This window comes from Dendropsophus ebraccatus, chromosome 12 (genome assembly GCF_027789765.1).
Source record: "Dendropsophus ebraccatus isolate aDenEbr1 chromosome 12, aDenEbr1.pat, whole genome shotgun sequence".
NCBI classification, from domain to species: Eukaryota; Metazoa; Chordata; class Amphibia; order Anura; family Hylidae; genus Dendropsophus; species Dendropsophus ebraccatus.
This window is the reverse complement of record NC_091465.1, coordinates 2408540-2430850: the sequence shown is the minus strand read 5'-3', so window position 1 is coordinate 2430850 and position 22311 is coordinate 2408540. Positions and strand designations below refer to the sequence as shown.

General features: G+C 48.9%; 1 protein-coding gene across 7 annotated transcripts in view; it reads right to left on the bottom strand.

Moving 5' to 3' along the window:
- Positions 1 to 2770: 2770 nt before the first annotated feature.
- Positions 2771 to 22311, bottom strand: part of TNFRSF9 (TNF receptor superfamily member 9) — a 66845-nt gene continuing 47304 nt past the window's right edge. For 6 of the 7 annotated variants that reach the window (XM_069947744.1, XM_069947745.1, XM_069947742.1 and 3 more), the window contains 7 exons: positions 18629 to 18819; positions 17234 to 17341; positions 10412 to 10552; positions 8833 to 8899; positions 6677 to 6801; positions 4826 to 4978; positions 2771 to 3488 (listed from right to left, as the gene is read on the bottom strand). In XM_069947744.1, the coding sequence (XP_069803845.1) occupies positions 3397 to 3488; positions 4826 to 4978; positions 6677 to 6801; positions 8833 to 8899; positions 10412 to 10552; positions 17234 to 17341; positions 18629 to 18746 (804 nt within the window). In that variant the 5' untranslated portion in view covers positions 18747 to 18819 and the 3' untranslated portion in view covers positions 2771 to 3396. Of the gene's footprint in view, positions 3489 to 4825; positions 4979 to 6676; positions 6802 to 8832; positions 8900 to 10411; positions 10553 to 17233; positions 17342 to 18628; positions 18820 to 19107; positions 19148 to 22311 lie in introns of those variants that run through there. The other variant, XM_069947746.1, reaches the window with a different exon arrangement.

The window sequence follows — 22311 nt, the reverse complement described above, 5'->3', positions numbered from 1 at the left end:
TTGTACTGTATGATTACCCACTAGTATTACCTTATTGACAGCCAATCAGATGCTTCCTCTTACACTAAATTAGAAGCTGCAGCTGCATCCCCCTCCTCCCAGTTTTGCACTAGATGAATGTATTTGCGATTTGAGGATTGAGGCAGGAGAGGGAGTGTACAGGATGGAGGAGGGTGAGGACCATGTGAGGCCTCGTCTGATAATACTCCGCACAAAGTTTATATCTTCAGGTTATCTGGGGTTTGTCAGCAGTTCTGAAGAACCAAACCAGTAATGGCCGTATATAGAGAGGGGGTTGAGCTGTAGCCCTAGAGGTGTTCTGATTGGTCATAGGTGAGAGGAGGGGCGGGAGCACTCAGGGCACCTAACAAGTAGATCCCGCCTTCTGGGCACCTGTGGCAGCTCATGCATGCCCCCTGGACCTCTGTATAGTCACTGTATTATATCAGACTGTACATGCTGACAGACCCTGGTCGATGACTCGTACACAAGATGGCCGCTATGGGCGCAGTTAGATTACACTCATGAAGCATATTGTGCGCCATTTTACTAAAATACAGAACCTTAATGCAAAAACTGAGCAAATACATGAAAGAATATTCAGGCTCCACTCACACTCACTCTCACCAGCGGCCCTACAAGATTCTGGATCCACTCACACTCACTACAGAGGATATCGGCCCTACAAGATTCAGGCTCCACTCACACTCACTACAGAGGATATCAGCCCTACAAGATTCAGGCTCCACTCACACTTACTACAGAGGGAGCGGCCCTACAAGATTCAGGCTCCAGTCACACTCACTACAGAGGGAGTGGCCCTACAAGATTCAGGCTCCACTCTCACTTACTACAGAGGGAGCGGCCCTACAAGATTCAGGCTCCAGTCACACTCACTACAGAGGGAGTGGCCCTACCAGATTTAGGCTCCACTCAAACTCACTACAGAGGATATCGGCCCTACAAGATTAAGGCTCCACTCACACTCACTACAGAGGGAGCAGCCCTACAAGATTCAGGCTCCACTCTCACTTACTACAGAGGGAGCGGCCCTACAAGATTCAGGCTCCAGTCACACTCACTACAGAGGGAGTGGCCCTACCAGATTTAGGCTCCACTCAAACTCACTACAGAGGATATCGGCCCTACAAGATTAAGGCTCCACTCACACTCACTACAGAGGATATCAGCCCTACAAGATTCGGGCTCCACTCACACAGTGTGAGTGGAGCCAGAATCTTGTAGGGCCGCTCCCCCTGTAGTGAGTGTGAGTCACACTCACTACAGGGGAAGCGGCCCTACAAGATTCAGGCTCCACTCACACTCACTACAGAGGATATCGGCCCTACAAGATTCAGGCTCCACTCACACTCATTACAGAGGGAGCGGCCCTACAAGATTCAGGCTCCACTCACACTCTACAGAGGATAATGGCCCTGCAAGATTAAGGCTCCACTCACTAGAGGATAATGGCCCTACAAGGTTCAGGCTCCACTCACACTCACTACAGAGGAAATCCGCCCTACAAGATTCAGGCTCCACTCACACTCACTACAGAGGGAATCGGCCCTACAAGATTCTGGATCCACTCACACTCACTTCAGAGGGAGCGGCCCTACAAGATTCAGACTCCACTCACACTCACTACAGAGGATAACGGCCCTACAAGATTCAGGCTCCACTCACACTCATTACAGAGGGAGCGGCCCTACAAGATTCAGGCTCCACTCACCCTCACTACAGAGGGAGCGGCCCTACAAGATTCAGGCTCCACTCACACTCATATCTCATAAATCCAATAAAGCTAAAATTACACAGACATAAAAGCAAATCTGCAAATAGACAATTAACTTTTCTTATTGTGCCAATCAATGCGTCTCTATGGTTACAGACTACAAGACCCTGTGTAGTCGTGTTCCCTTACAGGCTGTATGTGCTCGATAAGCCGAGTTCACACATAGTATTTGGTCAAGATTTTTTTCCGAGAGAGAGTAGCATCTTTTCTGTGTTTTGGACACATTTGGGGACATTTATGAAGTTTGCGCCACTGGCGTACGCCAGGGAGAAGCCGCAGATTTGCACCTTCTCCCTGGCGTATGCTTGCTGTATCCCCCACTTGTCCAATGGGCGAGCAGGGCAGGTACAGCAAGGCGGGGAGGAGGTGCCCCCCTGTAGATTTCTGTGCCCACTGTACGGCAAGGACAGGTCAGGCCTGAATCGGTGGGGCTGTTGGGGGTGGGGCTTCATGTAATACCAGCGTACGAGTTTGCCAGTCTGGTGCACAGATTCTTGCCTTCTCTCTGACATATGCCTGATGGGCAGGGGGAGCCTTCTCCCGCACTCACGGGTGTAAATCATGAGATCTCCCGAGCAGGTGTAGATTTGTTGTCTCTCAGTAAATCCAGGAGGGGAAAAGGGGCGGGGCTTTATTTAAGATAGGCGTTCGAATACGCCATTCCTGATAAATGCCCCCCCCCATGTGTAAACCCAACCCTAAACCTAACAAACCTGTGACTGCAGGATCAGACTACGCACAGACTGGTTTGTAGTCTGTAACCATGGAGACACACAGCTTTACACCAGGCACAAACTGGTGGGAAATTTTAATGAAGATTATTTGCAAAGTTACGATACTTATCATAAGAACGTTGCGTAAATGAAGACCTTTTAGCCGTAAAGCTGCCATTATGGGAGCTGTATAGTCAACAAGCAATAATAAATTAATTGCAACAACAACAAAAAAAATAATAATGTGGACCCCCCCCCCCCCCCCCCAGCAGTATATGATCTGGTAGGGATGGATTGTCCAAGAATCCTATTGTAACTAAACTCCAGCATCACTCTGGCTCCTGTGTCCATTGGTCTTCCGGTGGTCCCTTGGTCTTCCAGTGGTCTTAGTCTCCTGGTGGTTCCTTCTCCCGGTGATCCCTTGGTTTTCCAGTGGTCTTGGTCTTCCGGTGGTCCCTTGGTCTTCCAGTCGTCTTAGTCTCCTGGTGGTTCCTTCTCCCGGTGATCCCTTGGTTTTCCAGTGGTCTTGGTCTTCCGGTGGTCCCTTGGTCTTGGTCTCCTACTCCTAGTGATCCCTTCTCCCGGTGGTAACTTGGTCTCCTGATGGTCCCTCTGTCTCTCGGTGGTCCCTTGGTTTCCCGGTGGTCTTGTTCTCCCGGTGATACCTTGGTCTCCCGGCGGCTGCTCTCATCCACCTATGGACAGGTATTAGTTGGTTTTGGATACAGGACGTGATGGCTGTGCGGGCTGGATGCGTATCGCTCCGGATCTTCGAGGCGTTATTCTTACTCTTGTGGCCTGTCCACCCCGCGACGTATAATATAATAAGATAGCGGCTTTGGTTGATGAATTCTTGGATTCCGGTCTATATGGCTGGTCTATAGACGATTAGGCTTCTAGGGTCATAGGTTGGCTCTCCTCTCCGCCCTCCTGCACCGGGGAGCGGCACTCACAGCTTTCTTCTTCCTCCGCCTGTTTGACTATTGAGAAAAAATATCAAGATTCAGATATTCTATAAAACACCAGAATGTTATGATCTCGCCGGGGTTGTGCCGATCAGCCGTGTCTGATACTTCAGCGCAGCCCCATTTACTTCTAAAGGACAAAGCTGCAATAGCAGACATCTCTGGTGGTGGCTTAGCTCTGTGAGAACAAAAGGATCGAGCATGATAAAATCCATTATGTCTCATCCTTCTCTCCCCGACATCTTTCATTACAGGAGAATCTGATAAACATTAGAAGGTTTAACCTACTGTGTATGGCCTCCTATACCCGGATCATCTAAGCATCCTATAGGATTACACCCCGATCCCCCACAATCATCCTATAGGATCACACCCCGATCCCCCACAATCATCCTATAGGATTACACCTTGATCCCCCACAATCCTATAGGATCACACCCCAATCCCACACAATCATCCTATAGGATTACACCCCGATCCCCCACAATCATCCTATAGGATTACACCCCGATTCCCCACAATCCTATAGGATCACACCCCGATCCCCCACAATCCTCTAAGATCACACCCCGATCCCCCAAAATCCTATAGGATCACACCCCGATCCCCCACAATCCTCTAGGATTACACCCCGATCCCCCACAATCATCCTATAGGATTACACCCCGATCCCCCACAATCCTATAGGATCACACCCCGATCCCCCACAATCCTATAGGATTACACCCCGATCCCCCACAATCCTATAGGATCACACCCCGATCCCCCACAATCCTATAGGATCACACCCCGATCCCCCACAATCATCCTATAGGATTACACCCCGATCCCCCACAATCATCCTATAGGATTACACCCCGATCCCCCACAATCATCCTATAGGATTACACCCCGATCCCCCACAATCATCCTATAGGATTACACCCCGATTCCCCACAATCCTATAGGATCACACCCCGATCCCCCACAATCCTATAGGATCACACCCCGATCCCCCACAATCCTCTAAGATCACACCCCGATCCCCCAAAATCCTATAGGATCATACCCCGATCCCCCACAATCCTCTAGGATTACACCCCGATCCCCCACAATCCTATAGGATTACACCCCGATCCCCCACAATCCTATAGGATTACACCCCGATCCCCCACAATCCTATAGGATCACACCCCGATCCCCCACAATCCTATAGGATTACACCCCGATCCCCCACAATCCTATAGGATTACACCCCGATCCCCCACAATCCTATAGGATCACACCCCGATCCCCCACAATCCTATAGGACTACACCCCGATCCCCCACAATCCTATAGGATCACACCCCGATCGGCTCCGCCATCACTTACTTCTCTGGAAAACCTGCTTGATTCTTGCCGTCAGTTCTTGGCGACATAAGACGCAGATCACAGCGAGCAGCAGGACGGCCGCGGCAGAGACTACAATGTAGATCACCTGTAAATGGTTCCCGACAGGCGACGGCCCCGACAGCAATCTGACCCCTGCAATAAGCAAGATGAGAAAGTCTTCAGGGAGAGATGGCAGCCGTACACTAGAACTCCCAGCATCACCCCGCTCCTTATACAGCCGTACACTACAACTCCCAGCATCACCCCGCTCCTTATACAGCCGTACACTACAACTCCCAGCATCACCCCGCTCCTTATACAGCCGTACACTACAACTCCCAGCATCACCCCGCTCCTTATACAGCCGTACACTACAACTCCCAGCATCACCCCGCTCCTTATACAGCCGTACACTACAACTCCCAGCATCACCCCGCTCCTTATACAGCCGTACACTACAACTCCCAGCATCACCCCGCTCCTTATACAGCCGTACACTACAACTCCCAGCATCACCCCGCTCCTTATACAGCCGTACACTACAACTCCCAGCATCACCCCGCTCCTTATACAGCCGTACACTATAACTCCCAGCATCACCCCGCTCCTTATACAGCCGTACACTACAACTCCCAGCATCACCCCGCTCCTTATACAGCCGTACACTACAACTCCCAGCATCACCCCGCTCCTTATACAGCCGTACACTACAACTCCCAGCATCACCCCGCTCCTTATACAGCCGTACACTACAACTCCCAGCATCACCCCGCTCCTTATACAGCCGTACACTACAACTCCCAGCATCACCCCGCTCCTTATACAGCCGTACACTACAACTCCCAGCATCACCCCGCTCCTTATACAGCCGTACACTACAACTCCCAGCATCACCCCGCTCCTTATACAGCCGTACACTACAACTCCCAGCATCACCCCGCTCCTTATACAGCCGTACACTACAACTCCCAGCATCACCCCGCTCCTTATACAGCCGTACACTACAACTCCCAGCATCACCCCGCTCCTTATACAGCCGTACACTACAACTCCCAGCATCACCCCGCTCCTTATACAGCCGTACACTACAACTCCCAGCATCACCCCGCTCCTTATACAGCCGTACACTACAACTCCCAGCATCACCCCGCTCCTTATACAGCCGTACACTACAACTCCCAGCATCACCCCCGCTCCTTATACAGCCGTACACTACAACTCCCAGCATCACCCCGCTCCTTATACAGCCGTACACTACAACTCCCAGCATCACCCCGCTCCTTATACAGCCGTACACTACAACTCCCAGCATCACCCCGCTCCTTATACAGCCGTACACTACAACTCCCAGCATCACCCCGCTCCTTATACAGCCGTACACTACAACTCCCAGCATCACCCCGCTCCTTATACAGCCGTACACTACAACTCCCAGCATCACCCCGCTCCTTATACAGCCGTACACTACAACTCCCAGCATCACCCCGCTCCTTATACAGCCGTACACTACAACTCCCAGCATCACCCTGCTCCTTATACAGGCCTGTAGTGTGGGGGATGTATATACAGGTAACAGCTGCACTCACCCCGCTCCTTATACAGCCGTACACTACAACTCCCAGCATAACCCCGCTCCTTATACAGCCGTACACTACAACTCCCAGCATCACCCTGCTCCTTATACAGGCCTGTAGTGTGGGGGATGTATATACAGGTAACAGCTGCACTCACCCCATATACCCAATCATATATATATATACACACGAATGACAACCCCCCACCCCCCGTTATACTGTGTTATTATAGGGACCTCGGATGTCCCCGTTATACTGTGTTATTATAGGGACTTACGTGTTGTGGTGGTGGGGACCTCGGATGCCCCCGGTGACTGTGTAACCTTTGTATTATATTCACCACAGACCACATCTGATGTCCGGCTTCCATTAGTGACGATTATTCCTCCAAGGGCCGAACAACTGTGGACAATGTAATGGAGTCAGACGCACAATATACATAACAGCCTCTTACATCAGACTATACAGGGGCTGCCGGGTCCATTGCTGGTGGTACCACATGGACCCACATCTCACCGGCTACCTGGTGCCTTTCTGGGTCCAACATGGGCTCAGGCACAGTCTCTCCTCACCAGACACACTAAGCAGGTCAAGAGAGAACCAGGTTGCACCCTATCACAATGATACATGTACCTGAGCTAGATATGCACAGAACATGCACAGAACACGCACACAATATACATAGAACATGCGCAGAACACGCACACAATATACATAGAACATGCGCAGAACACGCACACAATATACATAGAACATGCGCAGAACACGCACATAACATACACTACCGTTCAAAAGTTTGGGGTCACATTGAAATGTCCTTATTTTTGAAGGAAAAGCGCTGTACTTCTCAATGAAGATAACTTTAAACCAGTCCTAACTTTAAACCAATCCCCTCTATACATTGCTAATGTGGTAACTGACTATTCTAGCTGCAAATGTCTGGTTTTTGGTGCAATATCTACATAGGTGTATAGAGGCCCATTTCCAGCAACTATCACTCCAGTGTTCTAATGGTACAATGTGTTTGCTCATTGGCTCAGAAGGATAATTGATGATTAGAAAACCCTTGTGCAATCATGTTCACACATCTGAAAACAGTCTAGCTCGTTACAGAAGCTACAAAACTGACCTTCCTTTGAGCAGATTGTGTTTCTGGAGCATCACATTTGTGGGGTCAATTAAACGCTCAAAATGGCCAGAAAAAGAGAACTTTCATCTGAAACTCGACAGTCTATTCTTGTTCTTAGAAATGAAGGCTATTCCATGCCAGAAATTGCTAAGAAATTGAAGATTTCCTACAACCGTGTGTACTACTCCCTTCAGAGGACAGCACAAACAGGCTCTAACCAGAGTAGAAAAAGAAGTGGTAGGCCGCATTGCACAACTAAGCAAGAAGATAAGCACATTAGAGTCTCTAGTATGAGAAACAGACGCCTCACAGGTCCCCAACTGGCATCTTCATTACATAGTACCCGCAAAATACCAGTGTCACCATCTACAGGGAAGAGGCGGCTGCCGGATTTTGGGCTTCAGGGCAGAGTGGCAAAGAAAAAGCCATATCTGAGACTGGGCAATAAAAGAAAAAGATTAAGATGGGCAAAAGAACACAGAGATTGGACAGAGGAAGACTGGAAAAAAGGGTTGTGGACGGATGAATCCAAGTTTGAGGTGTTTGGATGACAAAGAAGAAGGTTTGTGAGACGCAGAAGAAATGAGAAGATGCTGGAAGAATGCCTGACGCCATCTGTTATACATGGTGGAGGTCATGTGATGGTCTGGGGTTGGTGCTGGTAAGGTGGGAGATTTGTACAGGGTAAAAGGGATTGTGAATAAGGAAGGCCATCACTCTGCACCGCCATGCCATACCCAGTGGGCAGCGCTTGGTTGGAGCCAATTTCATCCTACAACAGGACAATGACCCTAAACACCTCCAAATTGTGCAAGGACTATTTCCAGCAGAAGCGGCAGCTGGTATTCTATCCTAGGTAATGGAGTGGCCAGCGCAGTCACCAGATCACCACCCCATTGTGGGAGCAGCTGGACCGTATGGTACGCCAGAAGTGCCCATCCAACCAATCCAACTTGTGGGAGCTGCTTCTAGAAGCGTGGGGGGCAATTTCTCCAGCTTACCCCAACAGATTAATAGCTAGAATGCCAAAGGTGGGCAATGCTGGAATTGGTGCAAGAGGAGGATTCTGGGACGGAAGCAAAGTGTGATGGAAGAACAATGTTATTTCACATACAAATCAGTATTTCTAACCTTGTCAGTGTCTTGTCTCTATTTTCTATTCATTTCACAACGTACGGGGGTGAAGAAGTGCGACTTTTCATGGAAAACACTAAATTATTTGGGTGACCCCACACTTTTGTACGGTAGTGTATATAGAACATGCACAGAACATACATAGAACATATGGAGAACACGGTCCTTACTCTTTCCAAGCTTTACAGGTGTGTTCTGCTCCAGTGTTGAATGTTCCCGGGGGGCATTCATTACAATCTGTAGGAGAAAATCAGAAAATTAGAGTAAGACTTTGGTTCCCTATGAGATGTTGTGTCAGGAAGTGTTGTCATTGGGATATAGGGGGACAGAGCGGATCTTTTAGGATAATAAAGAGCAGATCCTGTAGAGCAGTAGAGAGCAGATCCTGTAGAGCAGTAGAGAGAGGATCCTGTAGAGCAGTAGAGAGCGGATCCTGTAAAGCAGTAGAGAGCGGATCCTGTAGAGCAGTAGAGAGAGGATCCTGTAGAGCAGTAAAGAACGGATCCTGTAGAGCAGTAAAGAGCGGATCCTGTAGAGCAGTAGAGAGCGGATCCTGTAAAGCAGTAGAGAGCGGATCCTGTAGAGCAGTAAAGAGCGGATCCTGTAGAGCAGTAAAGAATGGATCCTGTAGAGCAGTAGAGAGCGGATCCTGTAGAGCAGTAAAGAGCGGATCCTGTAGAGCAGTAGAGAGCGGATCCTGTAAAGCAGTAGAGAGCGGATCCTGTAGAGCAGTAGAGAGCGGATCCTGTAGAGCAGTAAAGAGCGGATCCTGTAGAGCAGTAAAGAGCGGATCCTGTAGAGCAGTAAAGAATGGATCCTGTAAAGCAGTAGAGAGCGGATCCTGCAGAGCAGTAGAGAGAGGATGCTGTAGAGCAGTAGAGAGCGGATCCTGTAGAGCAGTAGAGAGCGGATCCTGTAAAGCAGTAGAGAGCGGATCCTGTAGAGCAGTAGAGAGCAGATCCTGTAGAGCAGTAAAGAACGGATCCTGTAGAGCAGTAAAAAGCGGATCCTGTAGAGCAGTAAAGAGCGGATCCTGTAGAGCAGTAGAGAGCGGATCCTGTAAAGCAGTAGAGAGCGGATCCTGTAGAGCAGTAAAGAGCAGATCCTGTAGAGCAGTAAAGAATGGATCCTGTAGAGCAGTAGAGAGCGGATCCTGTAGAGCAGTAGAGAGCGGATCCTGTAAAGCAGTAGAGAGCGGATCCTGTAGAGCAGTAGAGAGCGGATCCTGTAGAGCAGTAAAGAGCGGATCCTGTAGAGCAGTAAAGAATGGATCCTGTAAAGCAGTAGAGAGCGGATCCTGCAGAGCAGTAGAGAGAGGATCCTGTAAAGCAGTAGAGAGCGGATCCTGTAGAGCAGTAGAGAGCGGATCCTGCAGAGCAGTAGAGAGCGGATCCTGTAGAGCAGTAGAGAGCGGATCCTGTAAAGCAGTAGAGAGCGGATCCTGCAGAGCAGTAGAGAGCGGATCCTGCAGAGCAGTAGAGAGCGGATCCTGCAGAGCAGTAGAAAGCGGATCCTGTAGAGCAGTAGAAAGCGGATCCTGTAGAGCAGTAGAGAGCGGATCCTGTAGAGCAGTAAAGAATGGATCCTGTAGAGCAGTAGAGAGCGGATCCTGTAGAGCAGTAAAGAGCGGATCCTGTAGAGCAGTAGAGAGCAGATTCTGTAGAGTAGTAGAGAGCGGATCCTGTCGAGCAGTAAACAGTGGATCTTGTAGAGTAGTAGAGAGCGGATCTTGTAGTATGAGGGTCTTACTTTGTCCCACCAGCTCCTCCCCGGCAGAGCAGCGGTCAGTTTCGCACTGTGAGCACTTATCGTCCGTACATCTCATCCCCGGCATACAGGTGCACGCAGCGTTCCTTGTGGGCGTGCACCTCTCTACATAATGGAATATTCCTTAAAAAAATGGGAAAATAAAAAGAAAATTGTGTTCTGTCCCAAAATATTATCCTGTATACATAACACTGAATGGTCCCAGGAGGCACCGGATGAAGAGAGATACTCGCCCTGATCACAGATCATCTATCTATCTATCTATCTATCTATCTATCTATCTATCTATCTATCTCCTATCTATCTATCTATCTATCTATCTATCTATCTATCTATCTCCTATCTATCTATCTCCTATCTATCTCCTATCTATCTATCTATCTATCTATCTATCTCCTATCTATCTCCTATCTATCTATCTATCTATCTATCTATCTATCTATCTATCTATCTATCTATCTATCTTCTATCTATCTATCTATCTATCTATCTATCTATCTATCTCCTATCTATCTCCTATCTATCTATCTATCTATCTATCTATCTATCTATCTGTCTATCTCCTATCTATCTATCTATCTCCTATCTATCTATCTATCTATCTATCTATCTGTCTATCTATCTCCTATCTATCTATCATCTATCTATCTATCTATCTATCTATCTATCTATCTCCTATCTATCTATCTATCTATCTATCTATCTATCTATCTCCTATCTATCTATCTATCTATCTATCTATCTATCTATCTATCTATCTCCTATCTATCTATCTATCAATCTATCTATCTATCTATCTCCTATCTATCTATCTATCTATCTATCTATCTATCTCCTATCTATCTATCTATCTATCTATCTATCTCCTATCTATCTATCTATCTATCTATCTATCTATCTATCTATCTCCTATCCATCTATCTATCTATCTATCTATCTATCTATCTCCTATCTATCTATCTATCTATCTATCTATCTATCTATCTATCTATCTGTCTATCTATCTATCTATCTCCTATCTATCTATCTATCTATCTATCTATCTATCTATCATCTATCTATCTATCTCCTATCTATCTCCTATCTCCTATCTATCTATCTCCTATCTATCATCTATCTATCTATCTATCTATCTATCTATCTATCTATCTATCTATCTCCTATCCATCTATCTATCTATCTATCTATCTATCTATCTATCTATCTATCTCCTATCTATCATCTATCTATCTATCTATCTATCTATCTATCTATCTATCTCCTATCTATCTATCTATCTATCTATCTATCTATCTTCTATCTATCTATCTATCTATCTCCTATCTATCTATCTATCTATCTATCTATCTATCTATCTATCTCCTATCTATCTATCTATCTATCTATCTATCTATCTATCATCTATCTATCTATCTATCTATCTATCTATCTATCTATCTCCTATCTATCTCCTATCTATCTATCTATCTATCTATCTATCTATCTATCTATCTATCTCCTATCTATCTATCTATCTATCTATCTATCTATCTATCTATCTATCTATCTATCTCCTATCTCCTATCTATCTCCTATCTATCTATCTCCTATCTATCTATCTATCTATCTATCTATCTATCTATCTCCTATCTATCTATCTATCTATCTATCTATCTCCTATCTATCTATCTATCTATCTATCTATCTATCTATCTATCTATCTTTCTAATTCATATCTATCTATCTATCTATCTATCTATCTATCTATCTCCTATCTATCTATCTCCTATCTATCTATCTGTCTATCTATCTATTAATCTATCTCCTATCTATCTATCTATCTATCTATCTATCTAATTCATATCTATCTATTTACCTTTAAAGGAGAAGTCCGGCAAAAGTTTTTATTAAAGTATTGTATTGCCCCCCAAAAGTTATACACATCCCCAATATAGACTTATTACCGGAAATGCTTATAAAGTGCTTTTTTTCCCTGCACTTACTACTGCATCAAGGCTTCACTTCCTGGATAACATGGTGATGTCACTTCCTGGATAACATGGTGATGTCACTTCCTGGATAACATGGTGATGTCACTTCCTGGATACCGCGGTGATGTCACGTCTCCCAGAGCTGTGCGGGCTGTGGCTGCTGGAGAGGATGATGGCAGGGGGACACTGAGGGACACAGGGCACTGGAGGGACACTGAGCATCCGTCTGGCCTCACCCTCTCCAGCAGCCACAGCCCGTACAGCTCTGGGAGTCGTGACATCACCGTGGTATCCAGGAAGTGACATCACCATGTTATCCAGGAAGTGACATCACCAGGTTATCCAGGAAGTGACATCACCAGGTTATCCAGGAAGTGACATCACCATGTTATCCAGGAAGTGAGGCCTTGATGCAGTAGTAAGTGCAGGGAAAAAGCACTTTATAAGCATTTCCCATAATAAGTCTATATTGGGGATTTATATAACTTTTGGGGGGGCAATACAATACTTTAATAAAATGTCCGCCCAACTTCTTTAAAAACATGACTGCTCTCTGGGATAAACAGCATCTAGAGGTTGTGGTATTGCAGTTCTGTTCCAGTTTACTTCAATAGTGATAAGCTGCAGTAACGACCACAGCCATGGGGGGGCGTCTTATTTGTTTATTCCTGGACAATCCTGATTGTGGGACTCTCAGAACATAATGAGTAATCCTTGTATGATGGAGCTGGAATACCCCTATATATAACCTCACTCCAGGACAACCAAGAACCATGAATAATATTGTTGTTTATAAGGAAACCCTAACCTAGAACTGTGGGGAAACCCGGAGGCCTCTCTGCCTGTGCGGCAGTCACTTCCTCTTTTCGGCAGTTGATGTGCTTGGTGACAGCTCACACTTTATTGCTTCATCTCTGGTAAATTCCCATGAGTTTAGGGACGGCGGGGGGGGGGATCCCCCTCATAATAACTTGCACATAATGAAGAGTCACTTGCACAATCAAGGGTTGAAGTTTTTTTTCCCAATGTGTAATATCAGAGCAATGTTAACTCTCTGCTCTCCTGTTTACACTACAACACGTCATCACTTTGTATGTGACATGAAACCAAAGACCGGACCGGTCAGTGCTGGGCTATAAAGTCACCGCGCCCGGTCCCCTCATCCCTGGTCCTGTCATGTGCTGCACCGCACTGCAGTCACGCTATCAGCACTTCATTAAAATGTATGCACGCTATCAGCACTAGGAATTGCAGTGCTCTTATATACCATGTATTACGGTAATAGCCAGGCCTAGTTAGTTCCAGGCTTCAGAATGTGCCAGGACCATCATAGGGTAACACCTACATAAGACTAAAGAATGTCAACTCTTAACCCCTTCAGATCCATTCACCCACTGTTAACCCCTTCACATCCACTACAATCTAATTCATATACTGTTAACCCCTTCAGCTCCAGGAATATTTTTTTTTCTAACTATACGTAAAACAATCCTAAAATTTTAAAGTGCTGCGGAATCTGTTGGTGCTATATAAAAAAAAAATTATTGTTATTATTATTATTATTTTAATTAACACCTATAAGAAAATAAATGTGTTTTGCGCCATTCCTGCACGTATAACCGCCTTAGGGTAGCTTTACATTACCGGATTCGCAGCGGATTTCACGCTGCCAGTTTGCAGTGAGATTTGCTGTGAATCCTTGTACTGAGAAGGTCAATGGGGTTCCGCTTCTTGTGATGCATTAAATTTCGCCACATAATATTTAACACCTGAAAACCCGGCTCATTGTCATTTATTTCTCTCATTTGTCTTATAGAAGAATCATTGTTACTGTAGGAATTCGGAGTAATGTGATGGGAAAGTGTCTATATGGGGCTATATGTCGCACTATTTATATCCCAATAAAATCACGAAATCAAATTGTTATCCAATCTCGTTACCATATCCTAGTAGAGCGCTCACTCTCGTACAGATTCTGTGATTTTCAGACATTTTTACTGTAGGAATTTACAGTAATGTGATGGTAAAATGTGTATTTGTAAATACCTACAGTAAAAATGTCTGAAAATCACAGAACCTGTAGAACAGTAACCGCTCTTCTAGGATATGGTAACGAGATTGGATAACAATTTGATTTCATGATTTTATTGGACCTAAAAAATGCGACATAGAGCCCCAAATAGACATTTTCCCATTTACATTACCCCAAATCTCTACAGTAAAAATGTCTGAAAATCACAGAATCTGTACGAGAGTAAGCGCTCTTCTAGGATATGGTAACGATATTGGATAACAATTTGATTTCGTGATTTTATTGGGATATAAATAGTGCGACATATAACCCCAAATAGACACTTTCCCATCACATTACTCCGAATCCGTACAGTAACAATGATTCTTCTATAAGACAAATGAGAGAAATAAATTACAATGAGCCGGGTTTTCAGGTGTTAAATATTATGTGGCGAAATTTAATGCATCACAAGAAGCGGAACCCCATTGACCTTCTCAGTACAAGGATTCACAGCAAATCTCACTGCAAACTGGCAGCGTGAAATCCGCTGCGAATCCGGTAATGTAAAGCTACCCTAAGGCGGTTATACGTGCAGGAATGGCGCAAAACACATTTATTTTCTTATAGGTGTTAATTAAAATAATAATAATAATAATAATAAATATAATAATAATAACAATATTTTTTTTTTTTATATAGCACGAACAGATTCCGCAGCACTTTAAAATTTTAGGATTGTTTTACGTATAGTTAGAAAAAAATAAAATATTCCCGGAGCTGAAGGGGTTAACAGTATATTAATTAGATTGTAGTGGATGTGAAGGGGTTAACAGTGGGTGAATGGATCTGAAGGGGTTAAGAGTTGACATTCTTTAGTCTTATGTAGGTGTTACCCTATGATGGTCCTGGCACATTCTGAAGCCTGGAACTAACTAGTCCTGGCTATTACCGTAATACATGGTATATAAGAGCACTGCAATTCCTAGTGCTGATAGTGTGCATACATTTTTGTGAAGTGCTGATAGCGTGACTGCAGTTGCACCGCGCCCGGTCCCCTCATCCCCGTCCCTGGTCCTGTCATGTGCTGCACAGTAGTGGATTATAATAAGGGCGTTTCGGGCGGCAGCCCGGGGCCCTGAGCTCCTGGGGGGCCCATGACCACCCAAAAAGACTTATACTTTCAGTGGTGTACTGTCTCCTGTTTTTCTATGGCAATTTTGCACAAATCAGGACATCATGATATTATCTGTCCTGTACTATGAACGCCAGGCTAGTGCTGCCATAGTTACAGTGGGGTGGGGGGGGCCCAGGCTTGGTGAACAGCCCGGGGCCTATGGTAAAGTTAATCCGCCCCTTGTGCTGCACCGCGCCCGGTCCCCTCATCCCCGTCCCTGGTCCTGTCATGTGCTCTGTGTGTGGTGCTCTCACATTACATCTCACTATGGTCAGACTCTCCTAACCTAACCCTACTCTCTTTCCTAACCCGACTCTATCCTACTCTCTATCTTAACCCGAGTCTATACTACTCTCTGTCCTAACCCGAGTCTATACTACTCTCTGTCCTAACCTAACCTTACTCTCTATCCTAACCTAACCCGACTCTCTATCCTAACCCGACTCTATCCTACTCTCTATCCTAACCTAACCTGACTCTATCCTACTCTCTATCCTAACCTAACCCTACTCTCTATCCTAACCTAACCCGACTCTCTTTCCTAACCCGACTCTATCCTACTCTCTATCCTAACCTAACCCGACTCTATCCTACTCTCTATCCTAACCTAACCCAACTCTATCCTACTCTCTACCTGCCCTCACACACAGACTGCTTCTGGTGGCCGCCCTCACACAGACTGCTTCTGGTGGCCGCCCTCACACAGACTGCTTCTCGTGGCCACCCTCACACAGGCTGCTTCTGGTGGCCGCCCTCACACAGACTGCTTCTGGTGGCCACCCTCACACAGACTGCTTCTCGTGGCCGCCCTCACACACAGACTGCTTCTCATGGCTGCCCTCACACAGACTGCTTCTCGTGGCCGCCCTCACACAGACTGCTTCTGGTGGCCGCCCTCACACAGACTGCTTCTCGTGGCCACCCTCACACAGGCTGCTTCTGGTGGCCGCCCTCACACAGACTGCTTCTGGTGGCCGCCCTCACACAGACTGCTTCTCGTGGCCGCCCTCACACAGACTGATTCTGGTGGCCGCCCTCACACAGACTGCTTCTCGTGGCCGCCCTCACACACAGACTGCTTCTCATGGCTGCCCTCACACAGACTGCTTCTCGTGGCCGCCCTCACACAGACTGCTTCTGGTGGCCGCCCTCACACAGACTGCTTCTCGTGGCCACCCTCACACAGGCTGCTTCTGGTGGCCGCCCTCACACAGACTGCTTCTCGTGGCCACCCTCACACAGGCTGCTTCTGGTGGCCGCCCTCACACAGACTGGTTCTGGTGGCCGCCCTCACACAGACTGCTTCTCGTGGCCGCCCTCACACAGACTGCTTCTCGTGGCCGCCCTCACACAGACTGCTTCTCGTGGCCGCCCACACACACAGACTGCTTCTCGTGGCCGCCCACACACACAGACTGCTTGTCACTGCCCTTCTTGCATCTCATGCCTCCTTTCCTGTTACCCGCATCACAGCAGTCTCATCCTCCTTGTCTCCGGTGCTGGGCTGTTACACTTACAGGACAGTTTATGATATCAAAAGATTGTGCAAGAGCAGCTCGGGAATGCAGAGTGATTTCAGCTCTGAAGTCTGCACAATTGTCTGCTTGAATAGGGCAGATCACCGCAGGGATGAGGTGACCTCTTACCTTCGCAGCGTTGACAGTGCTGACAGAACGGCTTATCATTCGGCTTGTCTGTGTAGCCTGTGACAGGACATGGGATGCATCGGCCACATTTTTTAGAAAGCAAATAGCCTGTGGGGTGGGGGTGGGGATATGGTTACTAAATGATCAATACACAAAATATATAACAAAGAAGACTTCAGCACATACAAATAGTACACGGTGTATAGCTGTACCACATCTCACAGGGTAACCCTACACATAGATTCTGGCGGCTGCTGTATCCCTTCATACACCAGTGGACGACAAGCCGCTGCCAGACTCCTAAATCCAACATGTCAGAAAGCCCCCATACACATCTGCCTGCCAGCATGGGTATATGTATGTATGTGGGTGTGTGTGTATATATATATATATATATATATATATATATATGTGTGTGTGTGTGTATATGAGGACATCAGTGAGTGAGGCCAGAATGGCTGTGGTTTCCCCCTCCTCTTATCACCCATCCCCCTCCTCTTATCACCCATCCACCTCCTCTTATCACCCATCCACCTCCTCTTATCATCCTCCTTCATGTGTTTCCCTTTCATGTGAAAGAAACAGAACAATTCCTGCTGCAGAAATCCCCTAAATATAGAGATTTATTGTCCGCTGAAACACCGAAACTTCCAGACAGCGGAGCCGGCCGGGGGTGAGGGCTATCCCTTCCTATACCTGTACATAGCTACAATGGGATCCAGTATAGGCAATGCTCTGTGAGCTCCAGACTGATACATTGTACATAGCTAGTCCTGCTCTCAGCTGTATCCAGTGTAGACAATGCTCTGTGAGCTCCAGACTGATACATTGTACATAGCTAGTCCTGCTCTCAGCTGTATCCAGTGTAGACAATGCTCTGTGAGCTCCAGACTGATACATTGTACATAGCTAGTTCTGCTCTCATCTGTATCCAGTGTAGACAATGCTCTGTGAGCTCCAGACTGATACATTGTACATAGCTAGTCCTGCTCTCATCTCTATCCAGTGTAGACAATGCTCTGTGAGCTCCAGACTGATACATTGTACATAGCTAGTCCTGCTTTCAGCTGTGTCCAGTGTAGACAATGCTCTGTGAGCTCCAGACTGATACATTGTATACGGCTAGTCCTGCTCCCAGCTGTATCCAGTGTAGACAATGCTCTGTGAGCTCCAGACTGATACATTGTATACGGCTAGTCCTGCTCCCAGCTGTATCCAGTGTAGACAATGCTCTGTGAGCTCCAGACTGATACATTGTATACGGCTAGTCCCGCTCCCAGATGTATCCAGTGTAGGCAATGCTCTGTGAGCTCTGTGAGCCTGATACATTATACATCAGTGATGACCTGACTGAACCCTACACATTTTGGGGAGTCAATGATGCATGCCACTCACCGGGGTTACACTGCACACAGCAGCCCTGCCGGACCTGATGGCAGCCATTGCAGAGTACAGGCTGTATGCAGAGGATGTGGAGGAGGCCGGATAGCAGGGTCAGGCTCGCTGCGTCCATCCTGAGCGCTCACCAATCTCACAGGTTGCTGCTCCGATGATCTGAAAATATCACTTCAAGGCTGAAATAAAACCTACAAAAAAAAATAAAACGACAAATAAGTTTTTTACAATCCTGGAGACATTGGTGAGTGCCGATCACGTTACCGCTCACCCGGATAGACAGCTCCCCCACCCCCCGTGCTGCTTCCTCTACAAAAAGAGGATCTGCAGCAGCTGAGGTGAGTGTAACAATAAGGGAGCAAGCGCTCAAGGAGTACAACACTATCAGGTGACGTCCAGTAATCTTATAATGTAACGGGGGGTGGGGGGTGGGGGGGGGGTCATATAGAAGATCAGTGTATTATAAAGGGGAACTCCACCTGAGCCTGGATTCAGCTCTCATCAATCCCACAACTCTCTGCTTCACTATAATTCATCAGGGATCGGAGATTCACAGAAGAGGAAGAGAAGCAGGATGTCAGCCGAACCACAAACTGCAGGTGGAGACCGTGCTGCAAAGCCTGCGGAGCTCTGACCGCCCAATGCTGCTGTACAGGACAGCTGTGGGGGCAGACTGTGGCCCATGGAGGGCGGGGGGGGGGGGGGGGGGGGCAGTCCTTAGCTGCTCTCCCCCCGGCTGTAATTGTAGAAATACACAGGTGTAGAATAGGAAAGGGTTAAACCTTCTTCTGAATCTTAAATTAGACAGGCTGCCTTGTTTGTAGTTGTCAATTGTCAGTGATTATTATTATTTTATCGGGATGATTCACCTTCTATCTATGTGGAAATGTACAATACACACCCCGGGGGTGACGCATGCTGAGTGCTGGATGGCGCTCTCACTCTCTCTGCCCTTCTCTCGCTCCCCGCCCTTCTCTTGCTCCCTGCCCTTCTCTCCCTCCCTTCCTTCTCTCCCTCCCTGCCCTTCTCTCCCTCCCCGCCCTTCTCTCCCTCCCTGCCCTTCTCTCCCTCCCTTCCTTCTCTCCCTCCCTGCCCTTCTCTCCCTCCCCGCCCTTCTCTCCCTCCCTGCCCTTCTCTCCCTCCCTGCCCTTCTCTCCCTCCCCGCCCTTCTCTTGCTCCCCTTCCTTCTCTTGCTCCCTGCCCTTCTCTCGCTCCCCGCCCTTCTCTTGCTCCCTGCCCTTCTCTCCCTCCCCGCCCTTCTCTCCCTCCCCGCCCTTCTCTCGCTCCCCGCCCTTCTCTCCCTCCCTGCCCTTCTCTCCCTCCCCGCCCTTCTCTTGCTCCCCTTCCTTCTCTCGCTCCCCGCCCTTCTCTCCCTCCCTGACCTTCTCTCCCTCCCCGCCCTTCTCTTGCTCCCCTTCCTTCTCTTGCTCCCTGCCCTTCTCTCGCTCCCCGCCCTTCTCTTGCTCCCTGCCCTTCTCTCCCTTCCCGCCCTTCTCTCCCTCCCTGCCCTTCTCTCCCTTCCCGCCCTTCTCTTGCTCCCCTTCCTTCTCTCCCTCCCTGCCCTTCTCTCGCTCCCCGCCCTTCTGTCCCTCCCTGCCCTTCTCACCCTTCCCTCCCTTCTTTTGCTCCCCTCCCTTCTCTCCCTCCCTGCCCTTCTGTCCCTCCCCGCCCTTCTCTCGCTCCCTGTGCTGTTTGCCCTTATCTCGCTCCCTGCCCTTCTCTCCCTCCCTGCCCTTCTCTCTCTCTCTCCCTGCCCTTCTCTCCCTTCCTGCCCTTCTCTCCCTTCCCGCCCTTCTCTCTCTCCCTGCCCTTCTCTTGCTCCCTGTGCTGTTTTCCCTTTTCTCGCTCCCTGCCCTTCTCTCCCTTCCCGCCCTTTTCTTGCTCCCCGCCCTTCTCTCCCTCCCTGCCCTTCTCTCCATTCCCTTGCTCCTCTTCCTTCTCTCCCTCCCTTCCTTCTCTCCCTCCCTTCCTTCTCTCCCTCCCTGCCCTTCTCTTGCTCCCCGCCCTTCTCTCCCTTCCCGCCCTTCTCTCCCTCCCTTCCTTCTCTCCCTCCCTGCCCTTCTCTTGCTCCCCGCCCTTCTCTCCCTTCCCGCCCTTCTCTTGCTCCCCGCCCTTCTCTCCCTCCCCACCCTTCTCTCGCTCCCTGCCCTTCTCTTGCTCCCTGTGCTGTTTGCCCTTTTCTCGCTCCCTGCCCTTCTCTCCCTTCCCGCCCTTTTCTTGCTCCTCTTCCTTCTCTCCCTTCCCGCCCTTCTCTCGCTCCCCGCCCTTCTCTCCCTCCCTGCCCTTCTCTCCCTTCCCTTGCTCCCCTTCCTTCTCTCCCTCCCTTCCTTCTCTCCCTCCCTTCCTTCTCTCCCTCCCTGCCCTTCTCTTGCTCCCCGCCCTTCTCTCGCTCCCCGCCCTTCTCTCTCTCCCTGCCCTTCTCTCCCTTCCCGCCCTTCTCTATCTCCCTGCCCTTCTCTCCCTCCCCGCCCTTCTCTCGCTCCCTGCCCTTCTCTCGCTCCCTGTGCTGTTTTCCCTTATCTCACTCCCTGCCCTTCTCTCCCTCCCCGCCCTTCTCTTCCTCCCTGTGCTGCTTGCCCTTATCTCGCTCCCTGCACTTCTCTCTCTTCCTGCCCTTCTCTCGCTCCATGCCCTTCTCTCCCTTCCCTCGCTCCCTGCCCTTCCTTCTCCCCCTCCCCTTCCTTCTCTCCCTCCCCGCCCTTCTCTCCCTCCCCACCCTTCTCTCCCTCCCCACCCTTCTCTCGCTCCCCGCCCTTCTCTCTCTCCCCGCCCTTCTCTCTCTCCCTGCCCTTCTCTCTCTCCCTGCCCTTCTCTCGCTCCCCGCCCTTCTTCTCTCTCCCCGCCCTTCTCTCCCTCCCCTTCCTTCTCTCCCTCCCCGCCCTTCTCTCGCTCCCCGCCATTCTCTCTCCCCGCCCTTCTCTCTCTCCCTGCCCTTCTCTCGCTCCCTGCCCTTCTCCTCTCTCCCCGCCCTTCTCTCCCTCCCCTTCCTTCTCTCCCTCCCCGCCCTTCTCTCTCTCCCCGCCCTTCTCTCTCTCCCCGCCCTTCTCTCTCTCCCTGCCCTTCTCTCCCTCCCCGCCATTCTCTCCCTCCCTGTGCTGTTTGCCCTTATCTCACTCCCTGCACTTCTCTTGCTCCCTGCTCTTCTCTTGCTCCCTGCTCTTCTCTCTCTTCCTGCCCTTCTCTCTCTCCCTGCCATTCTCTCCCTCCCCGCCCTTCTCTCGCTCCCCGCCCTTCTCTCTCTCCCTGCCCTTCTCTCTTTCCCTGCCCTTCTCTCGCTCCCCGCCCTTCTCTCTCTTCCTGCCCTTCTCTCTCTCCCTGCCCTTCTCTCACTCCCTGCCATTCTCTCCCTCCCTGTGCTGTTTGCCCTTATCTCACTCCCTGCACTTCTCTCTCTCCCTGCTCTTCTCTTGCTCCCTGCTCTTCTCTCGCTCCCCGCCCTTCTCTCTCTCCCTGCTCTTCTCTCTCTCCTTGCCCTTCTCTCACTCCCTGCCATTCTCTCCCTCCCTGTGCTGTTTGCCCTTATCTCACTCCCTGCACTTCTCTCTCTCCCCGCCCTTCTCTCTCTCCCTGCCCTTCTCTCCCTCCCCGCCCTTCTCTCCCTCCCTGCCCTTCTCTCTCTCCCTGCCCTTCTCTCCCTCCCTGCCCTTCTCTCTCTCCCTGCCCTTCTCTCCCTCCCGCCCTTC